We start from the raw sequence: 26,167 nt of genomic DNA, 5'->3' as shown, positions 1-26,167 counted from the left end.
TTGAGGGGTTTCTGAGAGATGCCATCCTGGAATACCTTAAAAAAAAACAACGGTATAACTCCTCATCAGCATGGGTTCATGAGAGGTCGATCATGCCAGACCAATTTGATCAGCTTCTACAATGAAGTTCTAGGCTGGACCTGTCTATTGATCTCGTATATCTGGATTTCTCTAAAGCATTTGACACCGTGCCGCATAATATAAAATGAGACAGTCCCGACGGGGAGAAAAAGTGCGTAGTTGGGTAAAGAACTGGCTTAGAGATAGAAAGCAGAGGGTGGTAATAAATGGATCGTAATCTGATTGGGCCAATGTTGCAAGTGGGGTACCAGAGGGTTCAGTATTAGGACCCATTCTGTTCAATATATTTATCAATGACCTGATAGAGGGACTGCACAGTAAAATATAGATATTTGCAGACGATACGAAATTATACAAGGTAATTAATACAAATGAGGACAATGTAAGGCTGCAAATGGACCTAGATAAGCTAGGGGGTTAGGTAGAAAAATGGCAAATGAAGTTCAATATTGATAAATGTAAGGGCACACACCCACAGTCAATATGACTTCCCTGTGATGCAAGAGTGAGTAAAAACGCATGATAATGAAACCAATGGTTTAATTCTCATTAGCGATGTTTGCCCTGTAACCTCGCATCGCAAAGAAAAATGTGCAATATCGCACCTTGTGTTGAATGAGGCCAGCGGCAGCAGCGCTAGCCCGATCGAAAACAAAGGGAGTACATTGCGCTCCCCTGACACAGCTGTGACCGCTATGACAGGGAATTCCTTCATGCCCGCGGGGACCGCAGGGATGAAGGAATGCGCTGTCACAGCTATCACAGCTGTGGCAGAGGTCCGCGATGCTATCCCATTGCATTGAATGGGGCTGGCGCTGCTGCAACCCCATTGAAAGCAATGGAATAAAGGGCTTGAATATAAGCCCTTTCCTGAAAATCATGCCTAGCTGTAAAAAAAATAAATAACTCACCTAGAAGAGCTGTCCGGCTCTTCTCTTCGGTGATGGCAGTCATCTTCTGTCTTCTGGTGGCAGGGGATTGAAAAATCCCAGCCTCCATAAAGTGCTGCTTTGATTGGCTGTGTGCTCAGCCAATCACAGCCAGCACTCAGTGGCCAATCACAGCCAGCACTCAGCTATCATTCAGTGACGGCTGTATGCTGCCTCTAATTGGCCACAGCGCTCAGCCAATCAGAGGCAGTGCTTTCTGGAGGCAGGGATTTTTCAATCTCCAGCCATCAGAAGACAGAAGACGACTGCCGGGGCCAGAGAGAAGAGCCGGATGGCTCTTCTAGGTGAGTTAATTTTTTTTTTTTACAGCTAGGCATGATTTTTAGGAAAGGGCTTATATTTCAGGAAAATAGAGCATACTGCATTTTTTTGTGTGAACAAAATGCATGCACAAATTATTCTTATGTGAACGAAGCCATTAAAATCAGTCACAGCCAAAGCTTGCAGTGTAGCCCAGCAACCTCCCAATAGATTGGCGCAGTGGAAAGATAGGTCAGCGCATGCGCGGCAAAGGCAATATGTCGGGCTCACGCGCAGAAGGCCGAAGAGCCCGGGCATTGTAAAATCTCCCTGCTCCTGACTGGCAAAGTTAACCGAGAGCAGGGAGATGTCACCGGGGGCCACTGTATGCGGCCCCCAGTCACGTGATCACCATTATCAGATGGTATAAAAAGTTAGCGATCTAGGGGGGGCGGAGCTAGCCGATTGTGGAGAAAGCCGTGTCCTGAGAGAGCTCCCGCGGCAACGGCCTTTCCTAGCTGATTACCGCCACATAAAAGCAGCGCAGACAGGCTGAATGGGGCGCAGGAGAGCCCAGAGTATCCCGAGGCACCCGCTGGGACGTGAGAGAGGTGGGCTGGATCAGTTCCTGTGGCCGCAAAGAGACGAGACCGACTGCTGCGGCGGACCCAAGATGGCGCCGGCGGGAGAGGAGAGCGCGAAGAGCGCGGGCACCGCAAGAGGAAGAGCCCTTGCCGGGGTGGCCCGGGAAAAGAGCCAAGAGGTGGACAGTGAGGGGCAGGAGCCGAGCTGTACTCACCGCTGCAGGGGCTCCACACCAGGCAGAGGAGGGAGAGCAGTGCCCAGAGCAAGGAACAGCACCCAGCAGGTCCAACCTCACCGCTACACCCAGCAGCCCAAGGTCCTGCAGAGCAAGACAGCAGCCCAGCCAGCCAGAGGGGAGCCAGGGGTGAGTCCATCAGTCCTCCTGACACCCCTCCTAGACACTTACATGCCCCCAGGCACAAGGGCAATTCCAAGCACAGCCACACATACCTAAATGACACAGAAGATGAGTGGGACTGGAGGGCTCATTTGCGTTCCCTCCCCACTAAAGGTGACTTAGATGGTGCTTTGCTGAAGTTGGAGGCGTCCCACAAGAGAGACATATCAGCCTTACAGAAAGATATAGTACATGTGGGTCAGCGCCTGACAGAGGTGGAGGATCTCCAAGACAAAATCATAGAAACTACAGGAATCTCATAGAAAAGTTATCCGAATGCCGGCAGCCCAGATGGCGGAGTTGTTTGTCCACCTGGACGACTTGGAGGATCGTCACAGGAGGAATAACTTGCGTATTAGAGGCCTAAGCGAAAAAGTAGAAAATGCGCAGTTGGAGGCATGGGCCCAAAAATTCTTTAATGACATTCTACAGAGACCGGCGGATAAAAGCATTAAAATTGATAGGATCCACCATACACTGGGTCCGAGATCCCCTGATCCGGCGAGACAGCGTGACGTATTGTGCAGGATCCATTTCTTTCAGGAAAAGGAACTGATTATGCGGAAAGCGAGAGAAGCAGGGGAGCTGACCTTTCAAGGCACCCCCATCCTCCTCCTCCAAGATCTGTCACGTCGTACTCTGCAACTTAGAAGAGCGTTGAAACCGCTGCTATTAGCTTTGAGAGAGAATGACAGTCAATACCAGTGGGGCTACCCTTTTCAACTGCTGGCGCGAAAAGGAAATAAAAGGGCCTCCTTCAGATCCCTGGGGGACTTGCCGGGCTTCTTAGGTTCCCCTGGTCTCCCAATGTTGGCACTCCCAAATTGGCCTCGCCAGGAGGGGGCGCTAGCGCCTGCTTTACACTCCTCATGGCAGAAAGTTGGAGACAAAGGGAAACGCTGAGTCCAAAGGCTCTCCTGTAATTCATTGTAATGTTCCCCTGTCTGCTTGGATTCTTGTTTGCTCTTTTTTCCAGGTGCTACCTTGGCAAGAATCCTCCGTTAAAAGTTAAAGCTCTTTGCCGGTATTGCTTTATTCCCATGCAATACTTACGTCAATTGGCCAGAGCCACTAAGGAGAGCGGCTTTACTGTCGGTTTTCCCCGTCCCTCTATAGGGGCAATAGCCTGTGTGCTATATTGAAATGTTATTTCACATTCCATGTTCTATTAGATTGAGAGGCACTAAGCCTCCTGTTTCTTTGGTTCTCCCCCTCCCCTTTCCTCTCCCTTTCCCCTTTTTCTACCATCCCATAGGGGTGTGGGACCCGGGATATAAGAAGCTCTTCTTTGAACCCTACACATATGGCTAATGTTTCTTTGTGCACCTATAATGTGAAGGGGCTTAATACCCCGGAAAAGAGGAACCAGATCCTTTACCATTTACATAAGAAGAGGATCATGGTCACTATGTTGCAGGAGACCCACTTTAAGGCAGACGCAGTGCCAAGTCTCTCCTCAAGATACTACACCACATGGTTTCCTAGCCCTCACCCCACGAAGATGGCTGGGGGGGGTTCGGTAGCATTGCACTAATCCTTCCAACACACTGGATCAGATGGGCCGTTATGTCTTTTTAAAATTGGAGGTTATAGGGACCGCTTTAACTTTTGCTAACATCTATTTCCCCAATCAGGGCCAAGTCACTTTCGGGATAACCACCTTGAGAAAACTGGACATATTCGCTGCCGGTTCCAGAGTAATACTAGGAGGGGACCTCAACCTGGTGATGGATCCGGAGATGGAGACATCAGTGGGTAAGTCCCCCATCTCACACACAGCACGGAGGGCACTAAAACGGGAACTAGAGAGAATTCATTTAATAGACATGTGGAGGATTCTGCACCCGGGTGTCAGGGACTACAGTTTCCATTCGGCGGCCCACAACAGCTATAGCCACATTGACCACATCCTAATCTCACATAGTCTCCTCGACCATAATCCGGTGTGCTCAATGGGACCATTCCTCTGGTCTGATCATGCCCCATTATACGGGGAACTTACAGACATGGGCAGGCGGACCAATGCAAATCAGTGGAGACTTAATGAGAACCTCCTTAATGACACGCTCTGCATAGACGAAATCAAGAAAACAATAGCGGACTTTGAGGAGGCACATAGAAATGACACCACAAGCCTCCCTGTTACGTGGGAGGCTCTTAAGTGCATTCTGAGGGAAGTTTTCATCTCCCATGGAGCCCGTCTCAAGAAGGACAGATCTGCCAAGTTGCAGAAACTGATGGGAGAGCTGGCCACAAAAGAATCCCTGAACAAGGGCCACCCCTCAGACGCAACAAAAGCGGAAATTTCCGCGATTCGACATCAAATTTTACAAATATTAGACCAGAGATCTCTAGGCGCCAGAGATAGATTGCGCAGAAGCGTATTTGAGTACGGAGACAAGTGCGGGAGCTAGCTATCCAGGACGTTGCACCCGAGAGCTCCCATGAACCATATCCCCAAAATACAGGCATCAGGAGGAGGAGTCCACTCAACCTCCGAGATCCTGGAGATATTCCGTTCATATTATAACGACCTATATAATCTAAAACAGGATGCTGAGATAGGGATTGGCGCAGGGGAAGAGGATACACGGGACTACCTCAACAACTTCACCCCAAAACTTGTGGACTCAGCTGAGCTTGGGGAGTTGGAGGAGGATTTTTCACTTCCCGAACTATCTGGCCTAATAAAAGAACTTAAAGCGGGCAAGAGTCCGGGCCCAGATGGGTTCACCTCTAAATTTTATAAAATCTTCAAAGATGAAATTTCCCCGTTGATGTTGGGGGCCTTCAACGTAGTAAATAGGGGATGCACCTTCCCATCCCAGGCATTGCAGGCCCACATAGTGGTCCTACCCAAACCGGGAAAGGATCCTACGGTTTGCAGAAACTATAGGCCCATTTCGCTCGTAAATATCGTCATTAAGCTTTTTGCTAAACTGATCGTGACCCGCCTATAACCCTTTATCCCGAAGCTAGTACACAGAGACCAGGTGGGGTTCGTTCTGGGAAGGGAGGGCAGAGATAATATAATCAAATTCATGTCCCTAATATCGAGGGCCCAGGGCGCGGGGTCCCCGCTCTGCCTTATGGCTGTCGACGCAGAAAAGGCCTTCGACAGAGTGAGATGGAGCTTCTTGGAGGCCACTCTGCAGAGCGTGGGATTGGGGCCACATATGAGGGAGAGTATAATGGCCCTGTACAGGGACCCCAATGGCTAGGGTGAGGGTTAATGGGGTACTGTCAAACACCTTCCCCATTCACAACGGTACAAGGCAGGGGTGCCCGCTGTCACCATCCCTCTATATTCTATCTATGGAGTCGCTAGCTAACGCCATCAGAGGGAACAATTCCATAAGGGGCGTCGGGGTGGGACACGCGGATTACAAATTATCCCTGTTCGCCGATGACCTCCTGATATACCTATCCTGCCCAAGTGTTGGAATCCCGGTGCTCTTACGGGAGTTCAACAGGTTTAGCAAAATAAGCAATTTCAAAATTAATCTCCAGAAGACAGAGATACTAAACATATCTATTCCCCAGGCCGAGGAAGTAATGCTGAAAAGGCAGTTCCCGTTTAAATGGCAAAGCAACTCCATAAAATACCTGGGCACCTAGCTCCCTGCCGACCCCTCGCACACATTCGACTTAAATTACAAACCATTTCTAGCAAATCTAGAAAAAGACCTAAATAACTGGAATCCCCTGTTTCTGTCCTGGAGCAGCAGAATCAATACGGTCAAGATGGTGTCGCTTCCAAGGTTTTTATATTTGTTTCAGGCCTTCCCCATCCGGTTACATAGACAATTCCTGATACACATACGCTCCCTAATCACCAAATTTGTTTGGCGAGGGCGGAGGCCCAGACTAAAGTATAGTACGCTGATCAGAGCCAAGGAGAGGGGAGGTCTAAGTTTGCCGGACTTCTCCCTGTACTACAAAGCCAATATAGCTGAATGTGTCCTCAACCTCCTCAAGCACAGCGAGTCCAAACTCTGGGTCGAACTGGAAATTGATTCGGAGCCAAGTTTGACACAGGGGGTGTTCTGGATTCCGGGAGGTCTGATCAGAGACTCTCCCAGAGTGTCTCCCCTGCTAAGGCAATTGGCGGAGGCATGGTCGGGCTTTGCTAGATGGAACGAGTTGGTTTCCAACCCAGGCCCACTGACTCCAATCCTGGCTTACCCCCAATTCAAAGCCTTTGAGCGGAACAGAACCCTCCTGCTAACTCCTGCGATATGGGCACCACGCGTGAGAGATGTGACTAGTCAGTCGGGCATTAAACCCTTAGCTGAGTTCTTTTTCGGAGACACGGGCACTGCCGGGAGCCTGGATGGTATACCTACAATTGAGGGGCTCGCTGGACTCCATGACACCCGGGTCGAGTTTAACCAAAGCCCTCATTCCCTTTGAGAAAATGTGCATATCTCCGGATTTCCCTAGACACTTAATATAGTAACATAGTAACATAGTATGTAAGGCTGAATGAAGACAATGTCGATCTAGTCCAGCCTGTCTATCCTACTGTGTTGATCCAGAGGAAGGCAAAAAACCCCAAGGCCAGAAGCCAATTAGCCCTTTTGGGGAAAAAATTCCTTCCCGACTCCCTAATGGCAATCAGACTGTTCCCTGGATCAACCCCTAATAGTTCCTACCTGCCTGTATACCCGGATTAACAATTAACTTAAGATTTATATCCTGTAATATCCTTCTTCTCCAGAAAGACATCAAGTCCCCTTTTAAACTCCTCTATAGATTTTGCCATCACCACTTCCTCCGGTAGAGAGTTCCACAGTCTAACTGCTCTTACAGTAACAGTATCAGTATCATTGTTATACAGGTTGCTGTTGGACCATGAGATGGGGGACGAACCCCCGAGGTACGTGGGAGTATGGGAGGGCGAGTTGGGGAAAAGCTTCTCCGCTGACCTTTGGCAGAGGTCTTTCATTTTAACCCACAGAGGTACAGTCCACTCCAGGTTGCAAGAACTGAATTATAAGGTCCTGACACATTGGTATACAACCCCGGAAAGATTACACAAAATGTTCCCCTAGTCCTCTTCTCTATGCTGGAGGTGCGTGGGCGGAAGGGGCAATATGGTACACATCTGGTGGGAATGCCCCCCAGTGGCGGCACTATGGAGGGATGTGGAGGCGCTGTATAACAACTTGTGCAGGGCAGACGTGATGTTCTCGCCCGAGATGGCCCTGCTGTCCATGTTTCAGGGGCCTATTGCCCTTGCAAGAAAAGGCCTACTGAGATTCTTTATACTGGCAGTAAGGCAAATCATCCCAAGGTTCTGGCGAGCCACCTCGGGCCCCACCAGGATCCATTGGGTGGAGGCAATGAACACGTTGGCCAGATTTGAGGAGTTAAGGGCAGAGGAGGATGCTGCCGTAGTGGGGTTCTATGCAACATGGCGACCCTGGCTGGATTTCAGGTCGTCTTCCAGAGTGGGGGAGTGGATTACCCAGACGGCAAGCGCGTCATAGGCATGTAATACCCCGATACTGCCCCGTGAACAGAATAGGGAGCAATGATCCCCTCCTGCCATGGACGGGGGAGGGCAAGCTCACACTGGAACTCTCCCGCCATGAGGTGGCACAATGCATGGTGTTCGGCAGATAACGCGTTGACATAATTTCACCCCCGAGTCACCCACACCCTGTCCCCACCCCCCCAACCCTCCCTTATGCTCTTCGGAGCATTATCCCTGGTTAACTCTTCTTTTGTTTTTCTTTTTTCTTCCTTTACTCATTTTCCTACCCCCTGCCTTGAGGGGGCTAGAGTTTCTTCAGTTATAAGAAAAAATTTGGACGGAGGCGGGCCAACAACAGGCTCCACGGCGGGGAGATAGTGGAGTGGGAAAGTGGGTGCAGCATAAAGTATGTATATGCTACAAATGTATTAATGATTGTAATGCACCTTTATATGCTTCATGGCTTGTTTCGTGGTCTTAATGAAAACCTTTTGAACTAAAAAAAAAAAGTTAGCGTTCTATGTTAAGTCGGTCTCACTCGCACTGATAGGAATTGTGGAATTTGATCTGCGGTAATCTGCACATCAATCAATTAGTGGATCGGAATTATGTAATCCACTCGCAGAATCTGTTTTGTTCTGTTACACAGTATGCTTTATTTTACTGTGGATATCCACGACAAAGAGCCCATGACCGCTTGTGTGAGTACGCAGTTATGCACATTACATTTTGCGGCCGTGCACAGGGTCATGGCCGGGCTCACAGCTGGGATCCCCTGCGGGCCTCCGCAGGCAGATTCCACATACGGCCATTTGAGCTTGGTATTATTCAGATCGCTACCTGTAATGCCTACATAATTTATAAGAAGTCCCCATGAACACTCGCCTTGCTGCAGTTTCAGGAACAGCTTGTTGATCGCTTTCTGTGTGACACCAACGCTCCTTAGCAAGCTTATGAGTCTGAGCAAGTGCGAAGGTTCACAAAGCGACAGTTTTTACACCCATTCCTGCTACTGAGTTCAAGAAATACCCCTCCAAAAAAGTGGTGGGTTTGCAGCAAGTATGGGAGGGGAAAGGATACCTGGTTTTATTTCCCTTATGTGCCTATCCCAACCAGGCCTCTGCAATTCCCCCTGTTTTGGGACATACCACACAGCTTTACATAATTACTTTCATCTAAGATTAAGGGAATGCCAAAAAAGGAAGGGAGGGAGGATTCTTTTTAGGGAGTCAATTTTTTTCTGCACAAGTGTGCAATGGGACTGGAATTTATTCAGTTGTGCCCTGAAATCCAATGGGTGTTCCCTCCATTGCATGTCTCGCCATGTGTCCTATAAGAAGATTGGGGCTACAATTGGGATATTGTTGAACACAGAAGAACTAGTGCTATAAAATTTGGGGTGCGTCTCCTCAGTTTTCCCTGCTTGAAACAAAGGAAACTGTCATGAAAGTTACATTTATGAAAAATAATAGATTTAATTCATTTTTCACATGTTTTATAATAAAAGTTGAAAAAAACGTTGGGGTCATAATGTTTAGTACACACCTAGATAAATTGGCCAAGGATCTAGATTTCAAAATGAGGTCACATGTGGGGGGCATTCTATTGCTTTGGCACCTTGATGGATCTACAAGTGAGCAATGGGTCATGGAATTTATTCAGTTGTGCCTTGAAAGCCAAAGGGTGTTACTTCCTTTGCAGGCCTAGCCATGTGTCCTCTAAGCAGATTAAGGGCACAACAGGTATGTTTCTGAACTTAGAACAAACGTTTTGCGGGGTGAAAGTCTTCATTTATATGTGTGCTATACAAAAAATACTGTTTTTAAAATAACATGATTGCTCAAAAAATGAAAATCGTAATTTTTTACTTTGCTTAGATTCATTCAAAAACTGTGCTTTCAAAATATGCAGCACACGCCCAGATGAATTCATTAAGGGGTCTAGTTTTCAAAATGGGGTCATTTGTGGGGGGTTTCAATCATTCTGGCATCTCAAAGGCTCTACAACCGTGCAATGGGGCCTGAAACAGCTTCAATCAGTCACCAGCTGATTCTTTCGGCTTGGGCCCCTTTGGGAATAGAGAGATAAGATTAGGGCCACAACAGATATGTTTCTGAACACAGGACAAACAGGGCTACCACTTTTGGGGTGCAAATTATCATTTTCATGTGTCCTATAGAAAAAAAAACTGTCTTTAAAATGACATATTTGCAGAAATATATTTTATTATTTCTCCTCAAAATTGTATTAACTCCTGAAAAAAAAAAGTGGGGTCAAAGTACTGATGACCAGACGTCCCGATTTAGACGGGGCAGTCCCACTTTGGGACCCTGAGTGACAGGCATTTGTTCTGCTTTCTGGTGACATCTGGTCACCATAAGGCCGCCTACAGACGGCCGGGCCGGATTCCCTGCAAGAAATCTCGCAGCGGGACCCGACCCATGCCCCTGCAGAGACCAGTGCGGCTCTCACCTTCTCCCTTGGCTCCGGCACATGCGCTAAGCGGAGCCGGGGCACCAGGAGTGACATTTCTGTGCAGGCCTCTGCCAGACCTGCACAGAAATAGAGCATGCTGCGATTTGTTTTCTGCATGTGATGTCACGTGGACAAATCCCGGCGTTTTGTAATGCAATCCTATGCAGGCAGACACAGGCAGAAATTCTGTGGGAAATCCCGTGCAGAATTTCTGCCCATGTGCAGGGCGCCTTAAAGTGATTAATGGGCAAGGTGCCACAGCTCCATGCCCGGTAATCACTCTGCAGTGACGCAGCCAGATGCACACACTGATGGCAGTGTGTTCATCCGGGATCCTCCTCCCCTCAGCTTTCCTGAGGAGATGAGAGCAGAGGAGAGGAGGCGCTGCTGCAGGTGCACACACACACTTCTGCCCAGCGTCAGCAGCGCTGGAAGGATCTTCAGAGCTATGAAGACCAGAAGTAGGGTAAATATATGGGTCACTGTGGGGGGTCACTGGGCTGGTATAGGAGAGCCCTTAATACTATGGAGCTTCTGTTGGGGTCACTACTTTTGCTGCACCGAGTATAGGGGAGCACTAATACTATGGGGCTTCTGTGGGGGTCATTAATATTGCTGGGGATACTGTGGGGGTATCTACTATTGCTTGGGCTTCTGTGGTGGTCACTTCTATTGCTGAGGCTTCTGTGGGGGCCACTATTATTGCTGGGGATACTGTGGGGGTCACTACTATTGCTGGGGATTCTGTGGCAGGGTCACTATTATTGCTGGGGTTACTGTGGCGGACAGTACTATTGCTGGGGATACCTTGGGGTGTCACTTTTATTGCTGAGAATACTGTGGCAGGGTCACTATTATTGCTGGGGATATTGTGGGGGTGTCACTATTATTGCTATTTTTTTCTAAATTTTCCCAATTTGGGCGTTTTTAATAAATATACACGAATTCTATCAGTCTATGTTTACCACCTAAATGACGTACAATATGTGGTGAAAAAACAATGTCAGAATTACTTGGATATGCAAAATCTTTACGGAGGTATTCTATGTTAGAGTGACACATGTCAGATTTCCAAAATTTGCCAGGTCATTATGGCGCAAACAGGCTTGGTCACTAAGGGGTTACGTAACTCCCAAGCAGGGAGGGGAGGGGCACACAGGACAGAGCAGCCCTTGAATTTCCTGTCTCTGAAGTTGTAAACAGAAAATAAGAGAGGAAGCTGGAAGAGGTGCAGAGAGTTGACACTGCAGCAGAAGCACGTCTCAGCTGAGGTGAGAACACTTTCTTATTGTTACTATGTACTGCATGCTGTTATACTTGTGTCTTTCACTCTTAGTAATCCTTGGGACTTTTCATCTTTGCCTACTGCTCTGCCAGTCCTTTTCATGTTGTCCTCTACTCTGGGTGATTCTGTTTTTGCTTGTTCACAATTACATGTCATCTCCCTTTCGCTTTCTTATTTCTTTTATTTAACCCTATATTTATCTATTCCTTGATATTTTTTAACTTCTCCAGCTTAGGGTTCTCTCACAGGAGCGTTTTTTGCAGCTCACCGCGCATGGTTCTTGCTCGGCGGTTCTTACATTTGCTGTCTTTGGAGTAATGCACATGGGCAGATTTGCATTGCGGAATCTCGCGCAGGCGTGCTCCTCCAGATTCCACAACAAATACCGCCCGTAGCATTCAATGGCAAAATGCGATTTCCTCTACACAAGTGGAAATCTATTGCGTGTGGTGCAATTCTGTGCAGTTTCCACACGGAAGGCTTCCATTGAAGTCAATGGAAGCCGTCCAACCCGCGGCCTTTCGGCCACATTGTGGAAAAGTCGTTGGATCCATGTCATCACCTAGCTACGGCACGTGCACCAGCCGGAACATCCGCAATACAGATAAGAAGACTGCGGACAGGTACGCAGGGGTCACCGCCCCGGGCACTGGGTCGGATTCCACTGCAAGATCCTGCATGCGGCATCCGATCTGTCCATGTGCATTTAGCCTTTAGCGGTGGATACAGCAAGTGGTCTATCATGTTTTGTTGTTTGTTTTTGTTATTTAGCAGAGTTTGATATGTGAGTTAACCTCTTTTTTTGACCAATGTGTTCGTGTTAAGGCTAGCTGCACATGGGCATATTTGCATTGTGGAATCCGGACCGTACGTTCCACTCCGGATTCTGCAGCAAATACTGCCCATAACATGCTATTAAAAAACGCTTTTTCCTACATACAAGCAGAAGTCAATTGGGATTTTCAGCTCGCAGAGGAAAAATCGCAGCATGTTGTATTTTTGCGCGGATGGCTTCCATTGAAAGAGGGGTGAAGATACCCCGAATCGTGTTGCTCTGCATATTTCACATCCTATGTATATCTTCAGTTTATTTGTGGTGTTAGTTTTATTTTCTTTATTATTTGTAATTAAGCTGACAAATAGTTTATCCGTAAATCATTGTTCTTGTCTGTTAACCTCCCTGGATCTGAAAGTTCCTGGTGCATTTTGACATTAAAGGGGTTGTCCCGAGGCAAAAGTAAAAATTTTTGTTTTGCCCAGTCCCCCTTCTAAAGCAAACATTACAATTTACACGTTTAAAGCGTTTTTAAAGATGGTTTATACTCACCATTCCAGCGTTTCATGAACTTACAAAAGTTAATCTTTAAAGATGGCCACCGGTCCTTTCCCAGAGATGGACTGCGGTTTTCTCCCATGGTGCACCGTGGGCTCTGTGCGGTCCATTGCCGATTCCAGCCTCCTGATTGGCTGGAATCGGCACACGTGACGGGGCGGAGCTATGCGATGACGCGTAGAAGGGGGTGGAGCCAGAATGCCGCTCGTGTCCGGACCGACCAGAAAGGAGAAGACCCTTCTGCGCAAGCGCGTCTAATCGGGCGATTAGACGCTGAAATTAGACGGAGCCATGGAGACGGGGACGCCAGCAACGGAGTGGGTAAGTGAATAACTTCTGTATGGCTCATATTTAATGCACGATGTATATTACAAAGTGCATTAATATGGCCATACAGAAGTGCTTAACCCCACTTGCTGCCGCGAGACAACCCCTTTAAGCATCACTTCTCCATTTAGGGATGTTTTCCATGCACAAGACCCCTCTTAGAAGTTAGTGAACAGAGTCTTATTATTGTTCACCTAGCTTCACCCCCAACAAGGAGTGCAAGATCTTTTTTTGTGTTATTTTCCATTGTTTATCCTGGGAGCCTATAAGATGTCTGGTGATCAATCGTGCAGCTTCCCTTTCCTGGGGACTTGAGAGTTCATAAGAAATCATTGATTGGCATTTGGGGGCATCTTCTCGGTGTAGCGGTCATTCCAGTTCATTCTGAGCTGACCGCTTAGACCAGGTGAATTCCCTTCTATCTACTTTTTGTATTATCACCATTAGGTCTGTCCAAGCACTGTTCTTATAGAAGTACTAGCTGGTATACCCGTCTTCGCCCGAGTTAATTTGGTACTGGTGTTTATCTGGTGTTCACACGGAAAATCTTATGAATTCGTGGTTACTTTAGAGATACCAGAAAAACATGTTCACCATTTTGCATGGTTCTCTGCGTTACCCAGGAAATACCACGTGGAGGTAACCATGCGATGTTTCCTTTATATAAAATGACATCAGGAAGTGAGATAATTAGATTTCATACGTAAAATTTGGACGCTAATTCTTTTGCACTTAGAATTGAATAATCGAGTTGGGACCCATTAACTTTTCCTATTTATGACACAATCAATGCCCGTGCCAAATTTCAAGTTTCTATGACACCGGAAAGTAAGAAAATTACATTCCGTACGTAAAATTTGGACGCTAATTCTTTTGCGCATAGAATTGAATAATCGAGTTGGGACCCATTAGCTTTTCCTATTTATGACATAATCAACGCTCGTGCCAAATTTCATGTTTCTATGACACCGGAAAGTGAGAAAATTACATTCCGTATGTAAAATTTGGACGCTAATTCTTTTGCGCATAGAATTTAATAATCGAGTTGGGACCCATTAGCTTTTCCTATTTATGACATATTCAATGCCCGTGCCAAATTTAAAGTTTCTATGACATTGGGAAGTGATTTAGATTATGTACGTTAAATTTCGACGCTAATTCTTTTGCGCTAGTATTGAATAATCAAGTTGGGACCCATTAACTTTTCCTATTTATGACATATTCAATGCTTATGGCAAATTTCATGTTTCTATGACTTTGGGAAGTGAGCGATTTAGATTATGTACGTAAAATTTGGACGCTAACTCTTTTGTGCATAGAATTGAATAATCGAGTTAGGACCCAATTACTTTTCCTATGTCGGAGATAATCTATGCTTGTGCCAAATTTCATGTTTTTACGACATCGGGAAGTTGGAGAACTTTTGGCTAGTTAGTCAGTGAGTGAGTGAGTCAGTGAGGGCTTTCGTCTTTATATATATATATATATATATAGATAGATATAGATATAGATTTCGTAAAGGTTTTTTATATCCAAATAATTCTGACATTGGTTTTTCACCACATATTGCATTTCATTTTGGTAGAATTTGTGTATATTTATTAATAGCACCAAGATTGGGAAATTTTTGAAAAAATTCTCATTTTTTTTCACATTTTTCCACTGCAATAACTCAAATATGAGCAAACATACTGCACAATTTTTTTAATAAGATATCCATCTGTTTACTATATTCTGGAAGCACATTTGAAAAACTTTATTTTATTTTTTTTTACCATTTAGTAGATATACAAATTTAACATTAATTATTAAAATTTAGAGGAACATTTTGTTTTCCTACACAAAGCCAAGATTGCAAAGGCTCATAGGTGTCAGAATGATAGATACCGGTACAAACACCCAACATAGACATGAATTTATTAAAAACAACAATGGACATGAAACAGACCTACTGAATGGACGGACCGGATAGGATTGATTGGACCGTCAGCTGCTTCTCATTATGTCCTGACTCAGTGCTGCATCGTCCCCTTTAATCCACGTCAGTGTGGAGGTATGTCCTGCTCTCCTGTTGTGTTGAACACAACAGGAGAGCAGGACATAATGAGAAGCAGCTGACGGTCCAATCAATCCTATCCGGTCCGTCCATTCAGTAGGTCTGTTTCATGTCCATTGTTGTTTTTAATATATTCATGTCTATGTTGGGTGTTTGTATTGGTCAAGGGGAGTGGTTTGTCTATATATAAGTATGTGTCTGTGCATTGTGTCAATTGAACTTGACAAAGACCATATCATGGTTGAAACATTGTTTTATGCTGGATGAATTAAAGTGTTGAGATAAATATCCGTGGATGCTGCTTCTCTTCAATCATATTGGCTCTTATCACTCTCCGGTCCAAGTGGATCCAGGACTGGTAAAGAAGCGCGCAGTTTCTTGCCCAGTGGTCTCCTCCCTCTTCATATAGAGGTTTGGCGTGTGCTGTCGTCTTTTATCTGCTGGTAGAATGATAGATACCCCCACAAATGACCCCATTTAAATTAATATATTCACTGAGGGGTGTCATGAGTATTTTGATCCCATTCTTCAGGAGTTAATGCAATTTTAAGGAGAAAAAATCTAGCACACCGTCCATAGTTATTTATTTCGTTTATCTTGCTCTCTTTAAGATAGTGTCCTGAACTATGTAATGTAGGATTTTATTAAATACAGTTCTCAGTGTGGCACCATGTAGAGGTTGTTTAGTAGGAACTTTATGAGCTCTTTCCACACCAAAGAAAGCTGACAAAATATCTCCCCCATTTACTGATTTCAGCCATCACTCAAAAAATTCTCTCATATAGGACCTTTCCTTTTATGGAATCCCCACCAGTTGAAAATTATTCCTCTTTAGTCTATTTTCCAGATTATTATTAATATTGCAAAGTGCGAATAGACTGCTACATATCCCAATTCATTAATGTGAGTCTCTACTTTCTACAATCTTTCCATAACTTTTTAGCAAATTGTGTCTTGTGAATCCAACATCCTCTTTCAGGCTACCAACCTGAGCTGAAAGGTAGGCCAAGACAGTATTAGTTTAATCACAGCTAGAAAAGCATTACGCAGAGAAGGTTCATTTTGTGTATTGTTTTGAATATCTACGCCACTAGCTTTTGCTGAAGTAGCCTGCATAGAAGTATTCGCAGAGGCAAGTAAAGCAAATGAAATATATAAAACAGGGTTGTGCTTACCCTTCTTAATTAGGCTTCCTGTTCACAGCGGATATATCATTGGATGGATGTCATTGGACGGTTATCTGCGGCGATAATCCGCACGCGAGTAACACAGTGAATGCTTTCCATCAGATAACTATGGAAAGCAGAGCGTGATGTAAATGAGCGAAAAATCACCATGATTTTCCACTTGTGTATAAAAATATAGGTTCATCATTAATGATAGGTTCATCGTGGAAAATCGCGGTGACATAAGTGTTCTCCCATGGCGAAAATCCGCTGCGGGAAAACGCTACGCCCATAGACAGGCGGCCTTAAAGAGTTAGACAACATATTTAACATTCCATCAGAGGAGGTAAATACAGCTGTAGTTATTTCATGAGCATTTCTTTTCAGGGTTGCAGGAGAGGTTGGGTGAGCAAATTTCACTAAGCTATTACTTTGTGGTATTTCTTAGTAAAGTGATCAGAAAGTTCTGTTAATTTTGCATCTTCACCCCATACCATACTCGGTTACTCCTAGTGTGACACATGCAACCTCCAGGTGCAGAGTATTTGCTCTAGTGTTTGCAGATGTCTGTAACTGAGCACCATTTTGGTGAGCATGTGCACCATTGGCTTCTCTCCTGCTCATCATAATAGCTTCAATTGAGGGACAGACAGGCCTTACAGCAAACCATCTTCAGTTGCACTCCTACTCTCTAACAGCAAGAACTGGAATACAACACCCAGTGGTCCAGAAACCAGGAAGACAATCAGCATAGCAGAGGAAGAGAGCCAAATTAGTAGGACAGGTGGTAGTTCTCCTGGCATGCCTCATCAGCCTTGGTTTTATATCGACTAGAGGAGGGTAGACAGTTTTTTTCTGGAGGCCGATGCATCCTCATCTGGGGCCAGGCGGTCTTACTACAAAAAGCTGCATCGGGGAAGAATAGAACCTATGGGTTTTTCTCGAAATCCTTTTCCCCTGCATAGAGGAATTACTCTATGGGGAATTGGGAGTTGTTGGTCATTAAAATGCTTCTGGAATTCTGGCGATATTTATTGGAGGGAGCCGCTCATCCGATCATAATTTATACGAACAATAAAAACCTGAGTTACTTGCAGACTGCTCAGTTCTACAGAGTAGGAAATTGTAAAATGCATTGCATCTAGTATACTGAAACCGTTAAAAACATAGTTTTTACCCCACCCCTTCCCCCATGTTGGTCCAGAGAAAGGGGAAAAAAAATGAGCCAATTTAGCTCATTTGGAGGAAAAAACTTCCTTCCTGACCCTATATGGCAGTCAGAATAATCCCTGGATCAACGTTTGAGTTCCTACCTAACTCCAAGACCTGGATCAACAACCCCGCTGGTCACCTAATGCTATATTTTGTAATATCATAGCACTCTAAAAAAAAAAGTCTAGCCCCCTCTTAAACTCTTCCATCGATTTTTGCCATCACCACATCCTCAGACAGAGCGTTCCTGGGTATAAACAGGTCATGGGAAAGATTCTTGTATTATCCCCAATGTATTTATACATAGTTATTTGATCGACCCTTAACCATCTTTTTTCCAGAGTAAATAATCCCAATTTGGATAGCCTCACTGGGTATTCCAGTCATCTCATTCCATGTATTAGTTTAGTTGCCCTTCTTTGAACCACTTCAAGCACTGCAACATCTTTTTTGAGCACCGATGTCCAGAACTGTACACAGTACTCCATGTGGGGCCTGACAAGTTCCTTGTATAGTGGAAGAAGAATGTTCCCATCCTTCACCCCTATACCTCTTTTAATGCACCCCAAGACTTTATTTGCTTTTGCAGCAGCTGACTGGCATTCATTGCTCCAGTTACATCTATAGTCCACTAGTACCCCCAGGTCTTTTTCCATATCACTTTTCCCTAGTAGTACCCCATTTAGTGTATATTGGTGACATCCGTTTCTCCAGCCCATGTGCATAACCTTACATTTATCAATATTGAACTTCATTTGCCATTTTTCTACCCAAGCTCCAAGCTTATCTAGGTCCTTTTGTAGCCGTACATTGTCCTCCTTTGTATTAACCCCTTCATGACATGGCCTATTTTGGGCTTAAGGACGCAACAATTTTTGGCAGATTTTCTTATCCGTTTATCAAAAGCCATAACTTTTTTATTTTTCCGTCGACGCGGCCGTGTAAGGGCTTGTTTTTTGCGTGGCGAACTGTAGTTTTTATTGGCGTCATTTTTGGATACATTAACTATATTGTAAAACTTAAATTTTTTTTTTATGATAGCAGGGAGAGAAAACGCATCAATTCTGCCATAGATTTTTTTTTTTTACAGCGTTAATCATGCAGCATAAATGAGACATTCCATTTTTTCTGCGGACCGGTACGGTTACAACGATAACAAAATTCCTACATTCTTTTTAGATTTTTCCACTTTTCTGCAATAAAAACCCTTTTTTTGGAATTTTTTTTTTTTTTTCTAAATCGCTGCATTCAAAGTCCTGTAACTTTTTAATTTTTCTATGTACAGAGCTCTGTGAGGGCTTATTTTTTGCGAGACGAGCTGTAGTTTTCACTGGTACTATTTCGGGGTACATACGGCTTTTTTGATCACTTTTATTGCGTTTTTAGTGAGGCAAAATGCTAAAAATTAGCATTTTGCCTCAGTTTTTTAGCGTTTTTTTCTGTGCACAGTCAAAAGCATGTGCATCTTATTGTACGCGTCGTTACGGATGCGACAATACCAAATATGTGGGGTTTTATTTTTTTTTACCTTTTTTAATGCTAATCTGAGAAAAAGCATAAAAAATAGTTTTTTTACTTTTTTTTTTTTACATTTTGTTCATTTTTTTAATCTTTGTTTTTTTTTACAACATTTGTGTCCCCCTGGGGGACTTTGACCACTGCCCTGATGATCTCAGGCACTGGTAACACAGTGTCTGGCGTCCTGTTATCATGGTGACAGGCCAGGCTCTCGCGATAACATTGCGAGAGCCGGCCGGAGACACAGAGGGAGCGTGCTCCCTCTGTGAACTCTTTCCCTGCCCGGATCTACTTAGATCACGGCAGGGAAGGGGTTAACAGCGGGGGGGGGCAGCCGGCTCCCGCTCCGCTGCGGGATAGTGCGGGATCATATGTGATCCCGCGCTATCCCCAGGACGTAAGTTTACGCCCTGTTGCGGGAAGTACCCTGCTGCCAGGACGTAAACTTACACCCTGCAGCGGGAATGGGTTAATTATCTTGCATAATTTTGAATTGTCTACAAATATTGATATTTTACTGTGTAGTACTTCTATCAGGTCATTGATAAATATATTAAACAGAATAGGGCCTAATACTGAACCCTGTGGCACCCAACTAGCAACAGTGGGCCAATCAGGGTACGATCCATTTATTACCACCCTCTGCTTTCTATCTCTGTGCCAGTTCTTTAATACACATGTTTTCACCCAAAGCAAACTGTCTCATTTTATATATCAACCTGTTAAGGAGCACGGGGTCAAATGCTTTAGCGAAATCCAGATATTTGAGACCAATAGACTCTCCCAGGTCCAACTTACTTCATTGTAGAAGCTGATGAAATTGGTCTGAGATGATCAACCCCTCATGAACCTGTGCTGATAAAGAATTATTCCATTGTTCTTCTTGAGGTATTCCAGCATGGCATCTCTCAGAAACCCCTCAAATGTTTTTCCAATTATTGAAGTGAGACTTACCAGACTGTAGTTATCTTTTTAGACCCCTTTTTGTATATTGGAACCACATTGGCAATGCGCCAATCCAGTAGTTTAACCACAGTCTCAATAGTGTCCCTAAATATAAGAAATAGCTGTCCAGCTATCACATCACTTAGATTCCTTAGAATCCTTGGGTGCATTATATCTAGGCCCGGCAATTTATCGATTTTAATCCTCTTTAACCAGCTCTGCACTTTGTCTTGTGTTAGGCATGTAATATTTAGTGTGTGTGTGTGGGGGGGGAGGGGGGGGGGGATTCGTTTTATTCCCCTGAATCTCGTGTGAGATTTCTTTTTCATTCGTGAATACACTTGAGAAAAAAATTACTTCCCCCATCATTTTCTAGCAGGCTTCTCCTGCATTATTTGTTAAAGGACCAGTGCTTTCAGTGCAAATCCTTTTACTGTTTATATAATTGAAGAATGGTTTAGGGTTATTTTTGCTCTCTTTGGCAATCAGTCTCTCTGCCTGCTGCTTAGCAATTTTGTTCTTTTCTTTACATGATTTGTTTTTTTCCCTATATGATTTTACTGCTTCTTCACTGCCTTCTTGTTTTAGCAATATAAACACTTTCATTTTTTTTCATTTATTTCATTTATTGCTCCCCTTACAGTCTTATTGAGCCACATTGATTTCCTTCTACTTGTGCCTCTTTTCTTTTTAAAGGGTGTGAACTGCTCACATGAGGTAATTACGGTGTTTTTTAGCTTCTCCCATTTGTCATCTGTACTGTTATTTTTGAGGACATTGTCCCAATTAATGTTACTGAGAGTAGTTCTGAGCTGATCAAATTTTGCTTTACTAAAGCTTTTAGTTTTTTGACGCTCCCTGATAAGGCTTCTTATTGAATGACAGCTGGAAATTATTTATATTGTGGTCACTATTTCCCAAGTGTCCCTCAACCTGCACCCTCGTGATTCTGTCCAGTCTGTTGATTTAATAATAAGTCCAGAGTAGCCCTCCCTCTAGTTGACTCTCGTAGAAGTTGGGAAATGTAGTTATCTTTAATTGTTCTTAAGAACGTATCACCCTTGTGACATTTGCAGGTTTTTTTCTTCCCAGATTATATCCAGATAATTAATCTATTTGTCTTAATAATACGTTTTTAGTTTCTTCTGTTATTTTTGGTGGCCTGTGGAAACCCCCTATCAGGATTTTGTTATTTTTCTCTCCCTGTATTTCTACCCACAGAGATTGCACATGTTCATCTCCTTTACCTATTTCTTCCCGTAATCTCGGGATTAAGTAGGATTTAACATACAGACACACCCCTCCCCCTTTCTGGTTCCCACGGTCTGTTCTAAATAGATTTTAGACCTGTAAATTCAGCGCCAAGTCGCATTTATCATCAAGTCATGTTTCTGTTATTCCCACTATATCATAATTTTCATCAGACATTCTCTCTTCGAGCTCACCCATTTTACTGAGCAGACTTCTTGCATTCATTGCCATACAATTCATATAAATTAGTGTATAAAGAGAGACCAGCACCTAATGATAAAAGTGCAATACAATTTATCTATCTACCGTATCTGCAGGTATTATTGTATCTTGATGCCACAAGGAAGTCCTGGTGGAGACAAGAGTGACAGGCCGGTCACGCTCCCCTGAAGCTGATTGGCTGCAGACAAGGCTCCCCTGCAGGTCCTGGTAGGCCACTATTCTGCTGTTCCGGTATCCATTTCCCTTTCTCACTGCTGCTGGTGTGCGTTCCTGGCAGGTCACTGGTTTTCTCTGCTGTATTGGCTCCCGGCCCTGAAGGAAGCTCCCTGCTGCTGGTGTCACTCTCCATGGGCTCCCCAGGGCTGCGCTGTCCTCCTGCATTTCAGCTCCTGGCCCTGAAGGAAGCTCCCCACTCCTGCTGTCACTCTCCATGGCCTCCCTGGGGCCACGCTGTCCTCCTGCATTCTGCACTTTGTGCAGTCATGTGGCGCTGTAGCCTCCCTGCTTCCCACCGTGCTGAGTGAATACATACAGACATGGGAGTGGGGGCCACCTTGTGTGCCGCAAGCTGGGAACCTCTGCCCCGGCTGCGGATAAACCTATTCCTGGTGTGGGTATGCGCAGCTGCAGCAACCGCCGCTGTCTGCATGCCAGGGAATGGAGGTGCGATGTCCTCGAAAAATGTTCGCACTGGAGGCTTCCAGCGTCCAGGAGAAATAATATTAGATGCCTGCCAAGCAAGCTCCTAGCAGCGTGCATTGCATACAGACACTGCTAGGACCTTCAATCATTCTGCCTTGGAAGTTCTGTCAAACCCCTAGCTTCCAGTGGCATCAAGATTAGAGATGAGCGAACGTACTCGTTTCGAGTAATTACTCGATCGAGCACCGCGATTTTCGAGTACTTCAGTACTCGGGTGAAAAGATGCGGGGGCAGGCGGGGCGGCACGGGGGGTAGCAGCGGGGAACAGGGGGGAGCCCTCTCTCTCTCTCTCTCCCCCCCCCCACTCCCCGCTGCAACCCCCCACTCACCCACGGCACCTCCCGAATTTTTTCACTCGAGTACGGAAGTACTCGAAAATCGCGGTACTCGGGCGAAAAAGGGGCGTGGCCGAGTACGTTCGCTCATCTCTAATCAAGATACAATAATACCCTATCTGCATTCTGCACTGAGGAACAGTCAAAGCTACCGTAGTGTAGGTATTGCTAAACTTACAGAAAAAAATCTTTTGCTATTTGTCTCCTCCATTTCTTCATATTGTCATTTGACCCTACTTTTAGCCTCACTTCTTGCACTTTCCACATGACCCTTGAGTTTTAGCTTTTTCTGTTATCGGCTACCATTGGCATCCAAAGATTCTCTATGGTTAATATTTATTTAGATGTTTTATACAAAAAGATGTTTGAGTATTACACATTTATAAGGTTAAAGTTATGTCCCACTGTTTGATACAGAAATTCAATGTTTTATTCTCCATTTTACAAGCTAGGAAATTACTGTACCTTTATTCTTCCTGCTGATATTAGGCTTATATACAGCACATTTTTTCTTGCACAGAAATAAGGCTGAAATATTAGTCTTTAGTTCTGGAATTCTTAAGGCCCTTTTACACAAGATGATTATCGTTCTGGTTGTTCAAAACCCAGCGCTCCCATGGGTCTTTGAACGATATTCGTCCCGTGTAAAAGCATTCTGAAACTGAACGACTGGATGAAATCGTCCAGTCGTTCACTTTTAGGCAGCTTGAAATCCAAATAAGACTTCATTCGGTGTAAACAGCAGCCGTTCAGTACTGAACCACTGCTTCTTACAGTGAAAGCAGAGGGGCAGGAGGAGAGCGGGAAGAGAACCCTCCTCCAGCTGCCCTCCTCCTTCTGGCCACGAGTATCACAGGGTCGAGTGTCGATCATCTTTTGCCCAACACTTGTTATGTGTAAAAGGGCCCTTAAAGAAAATGTGTAATGCACATTTGAAATTCTTTGATCTTCCTGGAAAGGACTAAAGTTAAACATCAGAGGAGATCATCATGGTGAAACTATTATTTGCTGGATTCCTTTGATTTTTTTTTGTGTAACTTTTGGATTACCGGACAATATAGTTCAATCATCAACAAGCTATTTCTTCATATTCAGTGCCAAAATATGGGAACTGTGGAACATTATCTACCTGAAGTGAGACATGACTTCTAATACTGATTGATAAATGTTTCCTCCATTTGTCTTTACTAGGTACTACATCTCCTAATAGTCAGTATATCTTGGTGCCAGTCCAGTATTCTCAGTGGATTTTCATAATGAGTTTGGATCAAGTATCTCCGGGAAAAGTAACAGTCAGGCTCCAGATAGGACTATGTCGTGAGACCTATCATCTTAACCCAAGTGAGACCAATTATGTCACACTGAAGAGACTTGCTGTGGACCTTGTAGAAAAGAAGGTAGGAGTTTTGTTATTAAAACTTTAAATGTAACATTGTGAGGATGAATTCACCAACACTGGCAACAAGTGGCTCCGGAGTTGGTGTAAGAAGGAGGGGTTCGGGTTCCTGAAGAACTGTGCTGACTTTGCTGTCGGCTACAGGCTCTACTGTAGGGGTGGGCTGCATCTTAATGGGGTGGGGGGTGCAGCTGTGCTGGGGTAGGAGATGACTAGAAGGCTGGAGGAGTGTTTAAACTAGGGACTGGGGGGAGTGCAAAAAGAGAAACGGGTAGACAGTGTAGATAGCGACTTGGGTCCAAGTAATGAGAATGGGGGTCGAGCAGGGGGTAGGGTTAGTACAGTTAGAACTGGCAGAACAGCCAATAGTACCATTAGTAGCAAAATGAATTTAAAGAACAGAAGCAACCATATAAATTGTATGGCTATGAATACAAGAAGTCTGATTGGCAAAGTGGGTGAGCTTGAAGCGAGAATGACTGATAAAAACTACGACATAGTTGGAATTACGGAAACATGGCTTGATGATTGGGTAGTGAATTCACATGGTTACAATCTCTTCAGAAGAGAAGGTGGGGAACAGAAAGGAGGAGGGGTATGTATGTATGTTAAATCCTACTTAATGCCGAGGAATGGAAGGATATAGGGGTAGAAGACGAACACATAGAATCTCTGTGGGTAGAAATACAAGGAGAAAAAAAATAACAAAATACTGATAGAAGTTTTCTATAGGCCACCAAAAGCAACAGAAGGAACTGAAATCTTATTATTAAGGCAGATAGAAGAGGTGTCAAACCAAAATGAAGTAATTATTATGGGGGACTTCAATTATCCGGATATAATATTGGGAAACGAAACCTGCAAATCTTACAAAGGTGATAAGTTCTTGAGAACAATTAAAGATAACTACCTTACCCAACTTGTGCAGGAGCCAACTAGAGGGAGGGTGACTCTGGACTTAGTACTAACTAACAAACCGGACCGAATAATGGGGGTGCAGGGTGAGGGACATTTAGGAAATAGTGCCCACAATATAATTATTTTCCAACTGTCATTCAATAAGAAACCTTACCAGAGAGTGTCAAAAAAAACGTAATTTTAGTAAAGCAAAATTTGATCAGCTCAGGACTACTATCGGTAACATTAATTGGGACAACATCCTCAAAAATATCAGTACAGACAACAAATGGGAAAAGTTTAAAAACATTCTAATTACCTCATGTGAGCAATTCATACCCTTTAAAAAAAAAACACAAATAGAAGGACACCAATGTGGCTCGACAAGACTGCAAGGGGAGCAATAAATGAAAAAAGGAAAAGCGTTTAAACTACTAAAAAAAGAAGGCAGCAAAGAAGCAGTAAAATCATACAGGGAAAAAACAAAATATGTAAAGAAAAGATCAACATTGCTAAGGAGGAGGCAGAAAGACTGATCACCAAAGTGAGCAAAAATAACCCTAAACTATATTAACAGCAAACAGAATTGCACTGAAAACACTGGCCCTTGAATGAATAATGCAAGAGAAATCATAGAAGATGATGGGGGGGGGGGGGAGGCAAATCTATTAAATGGTTTCTTTTCAAGTTTATTCACGAATGAAAAGGAAAGGTCACACGAGATGCAGGGAAATAAAATGAACCCCCCGCTAAACATTGCATACCTAGCATAGGAGGAAGTATGGAGACTTTTAAAGAGGATTAAAATCGATAAATCGCCGGGCCCAGATGGAATACACCCAAGTGTTCTAAGGGAACTAAATGATATGATAGGTAGGCCACTATTTCTTATATTTATGGACACTATCAAGACCAGGGTTTTACCATTGGATTGGTGCATTGCCAATGTGGTTCCAATTTACGAAAAGGGGTCTAAAAGAGAGCCTGGTAACTACAGGCCAGAAAGTCTCACTTTAATAACTGGAAAAATATTTGCGGGGTTTCTGAAAGACGCCATCCTAGAATACCTCAAGGAGAACAACGGAATAACTTCTCACCAGCATGGGTTCATGAGGGGTCGATCATGTCAGACCAATCTGATCAGCTTCTACGATGAAGTAAGTTCTAGGCTGGACCTGGGAGAGTCTATTAATCTCCTATATCTGTATTTCTCTAAAGCATTTGACACCATGCCACATAATAGGTTGATATATAAAATTAGATAGCTCGGTCTAGGCGAAAACGTGTGTATCTGGGTAAGGAACTGGCTTAGAGT

The 26,167-nt window shown here is 44.4% G+C and overlaps 1 protein-coding gene across 3 annotated transcripts in view; it reads left to right on the top strand.

The window, feature by feature from the left end:
- The first annotated feature begins 11,378 nt into the window (after positions 1 to 11,378).
- The window catches only part of LOC136581883 (serine/threonine-protein kinase D3-like), an 80,411-nt gene continuing 65,622 nt past the window's right edge, over positions 11,379 to 26,167 (top strand). Inside the window, exons 1-4 of one of the 3 annotated variants that reach the window (XM_066582530.1) lie at positions 11,434 to 11,478; positions 20,746 to 20,766; positions 21,618 to 21,729; positions 23,751 to 23,956. In XM_066582530.1, coding sequence (XP_066438627.1) covers positions 23,816 to 23,956 — 141 coding nt within the window. In that variant the 5' untranslated portion in view covers positions 11,434 to 11,478; positions 20,746 to 20,766; positions 21,618 to 21,729; positions 23,751 to 23,815. Of the gene's footprint in view, positions 11,479 to 20,745; positions 20,767 to 21,617; positions 21,730 to 23,750; positions 23,957 to 26,167 lie in introns of all 3 variants that reach the window. The other 2 variants (XM_066582529.1, XM_066582531.1) reach the window with 2 other exon arrangements.

This window comes from Eleutherodactylus coqui, chromosome 11, assembly GCF_035609145.1.
Source record: "Eleutherodactylus coqui strain aEleCoq1 chromosome 11, aEleCoq1.hap1, whole genome shotgun sequence".
Taxonomy (NCBI): domain Eukaryota; kingdom Metazoa; phylum Chordata; class Amphibia; order Anura; family Eleutherodactylidae; genus Eleutherodactylus; species Eleutherodactylus coqui.
The sequence above is the reverse complement of the archived record's forward strand: the minus strand, read 5'-3'. Positions and strand labels throughout refer to the sequence as shown.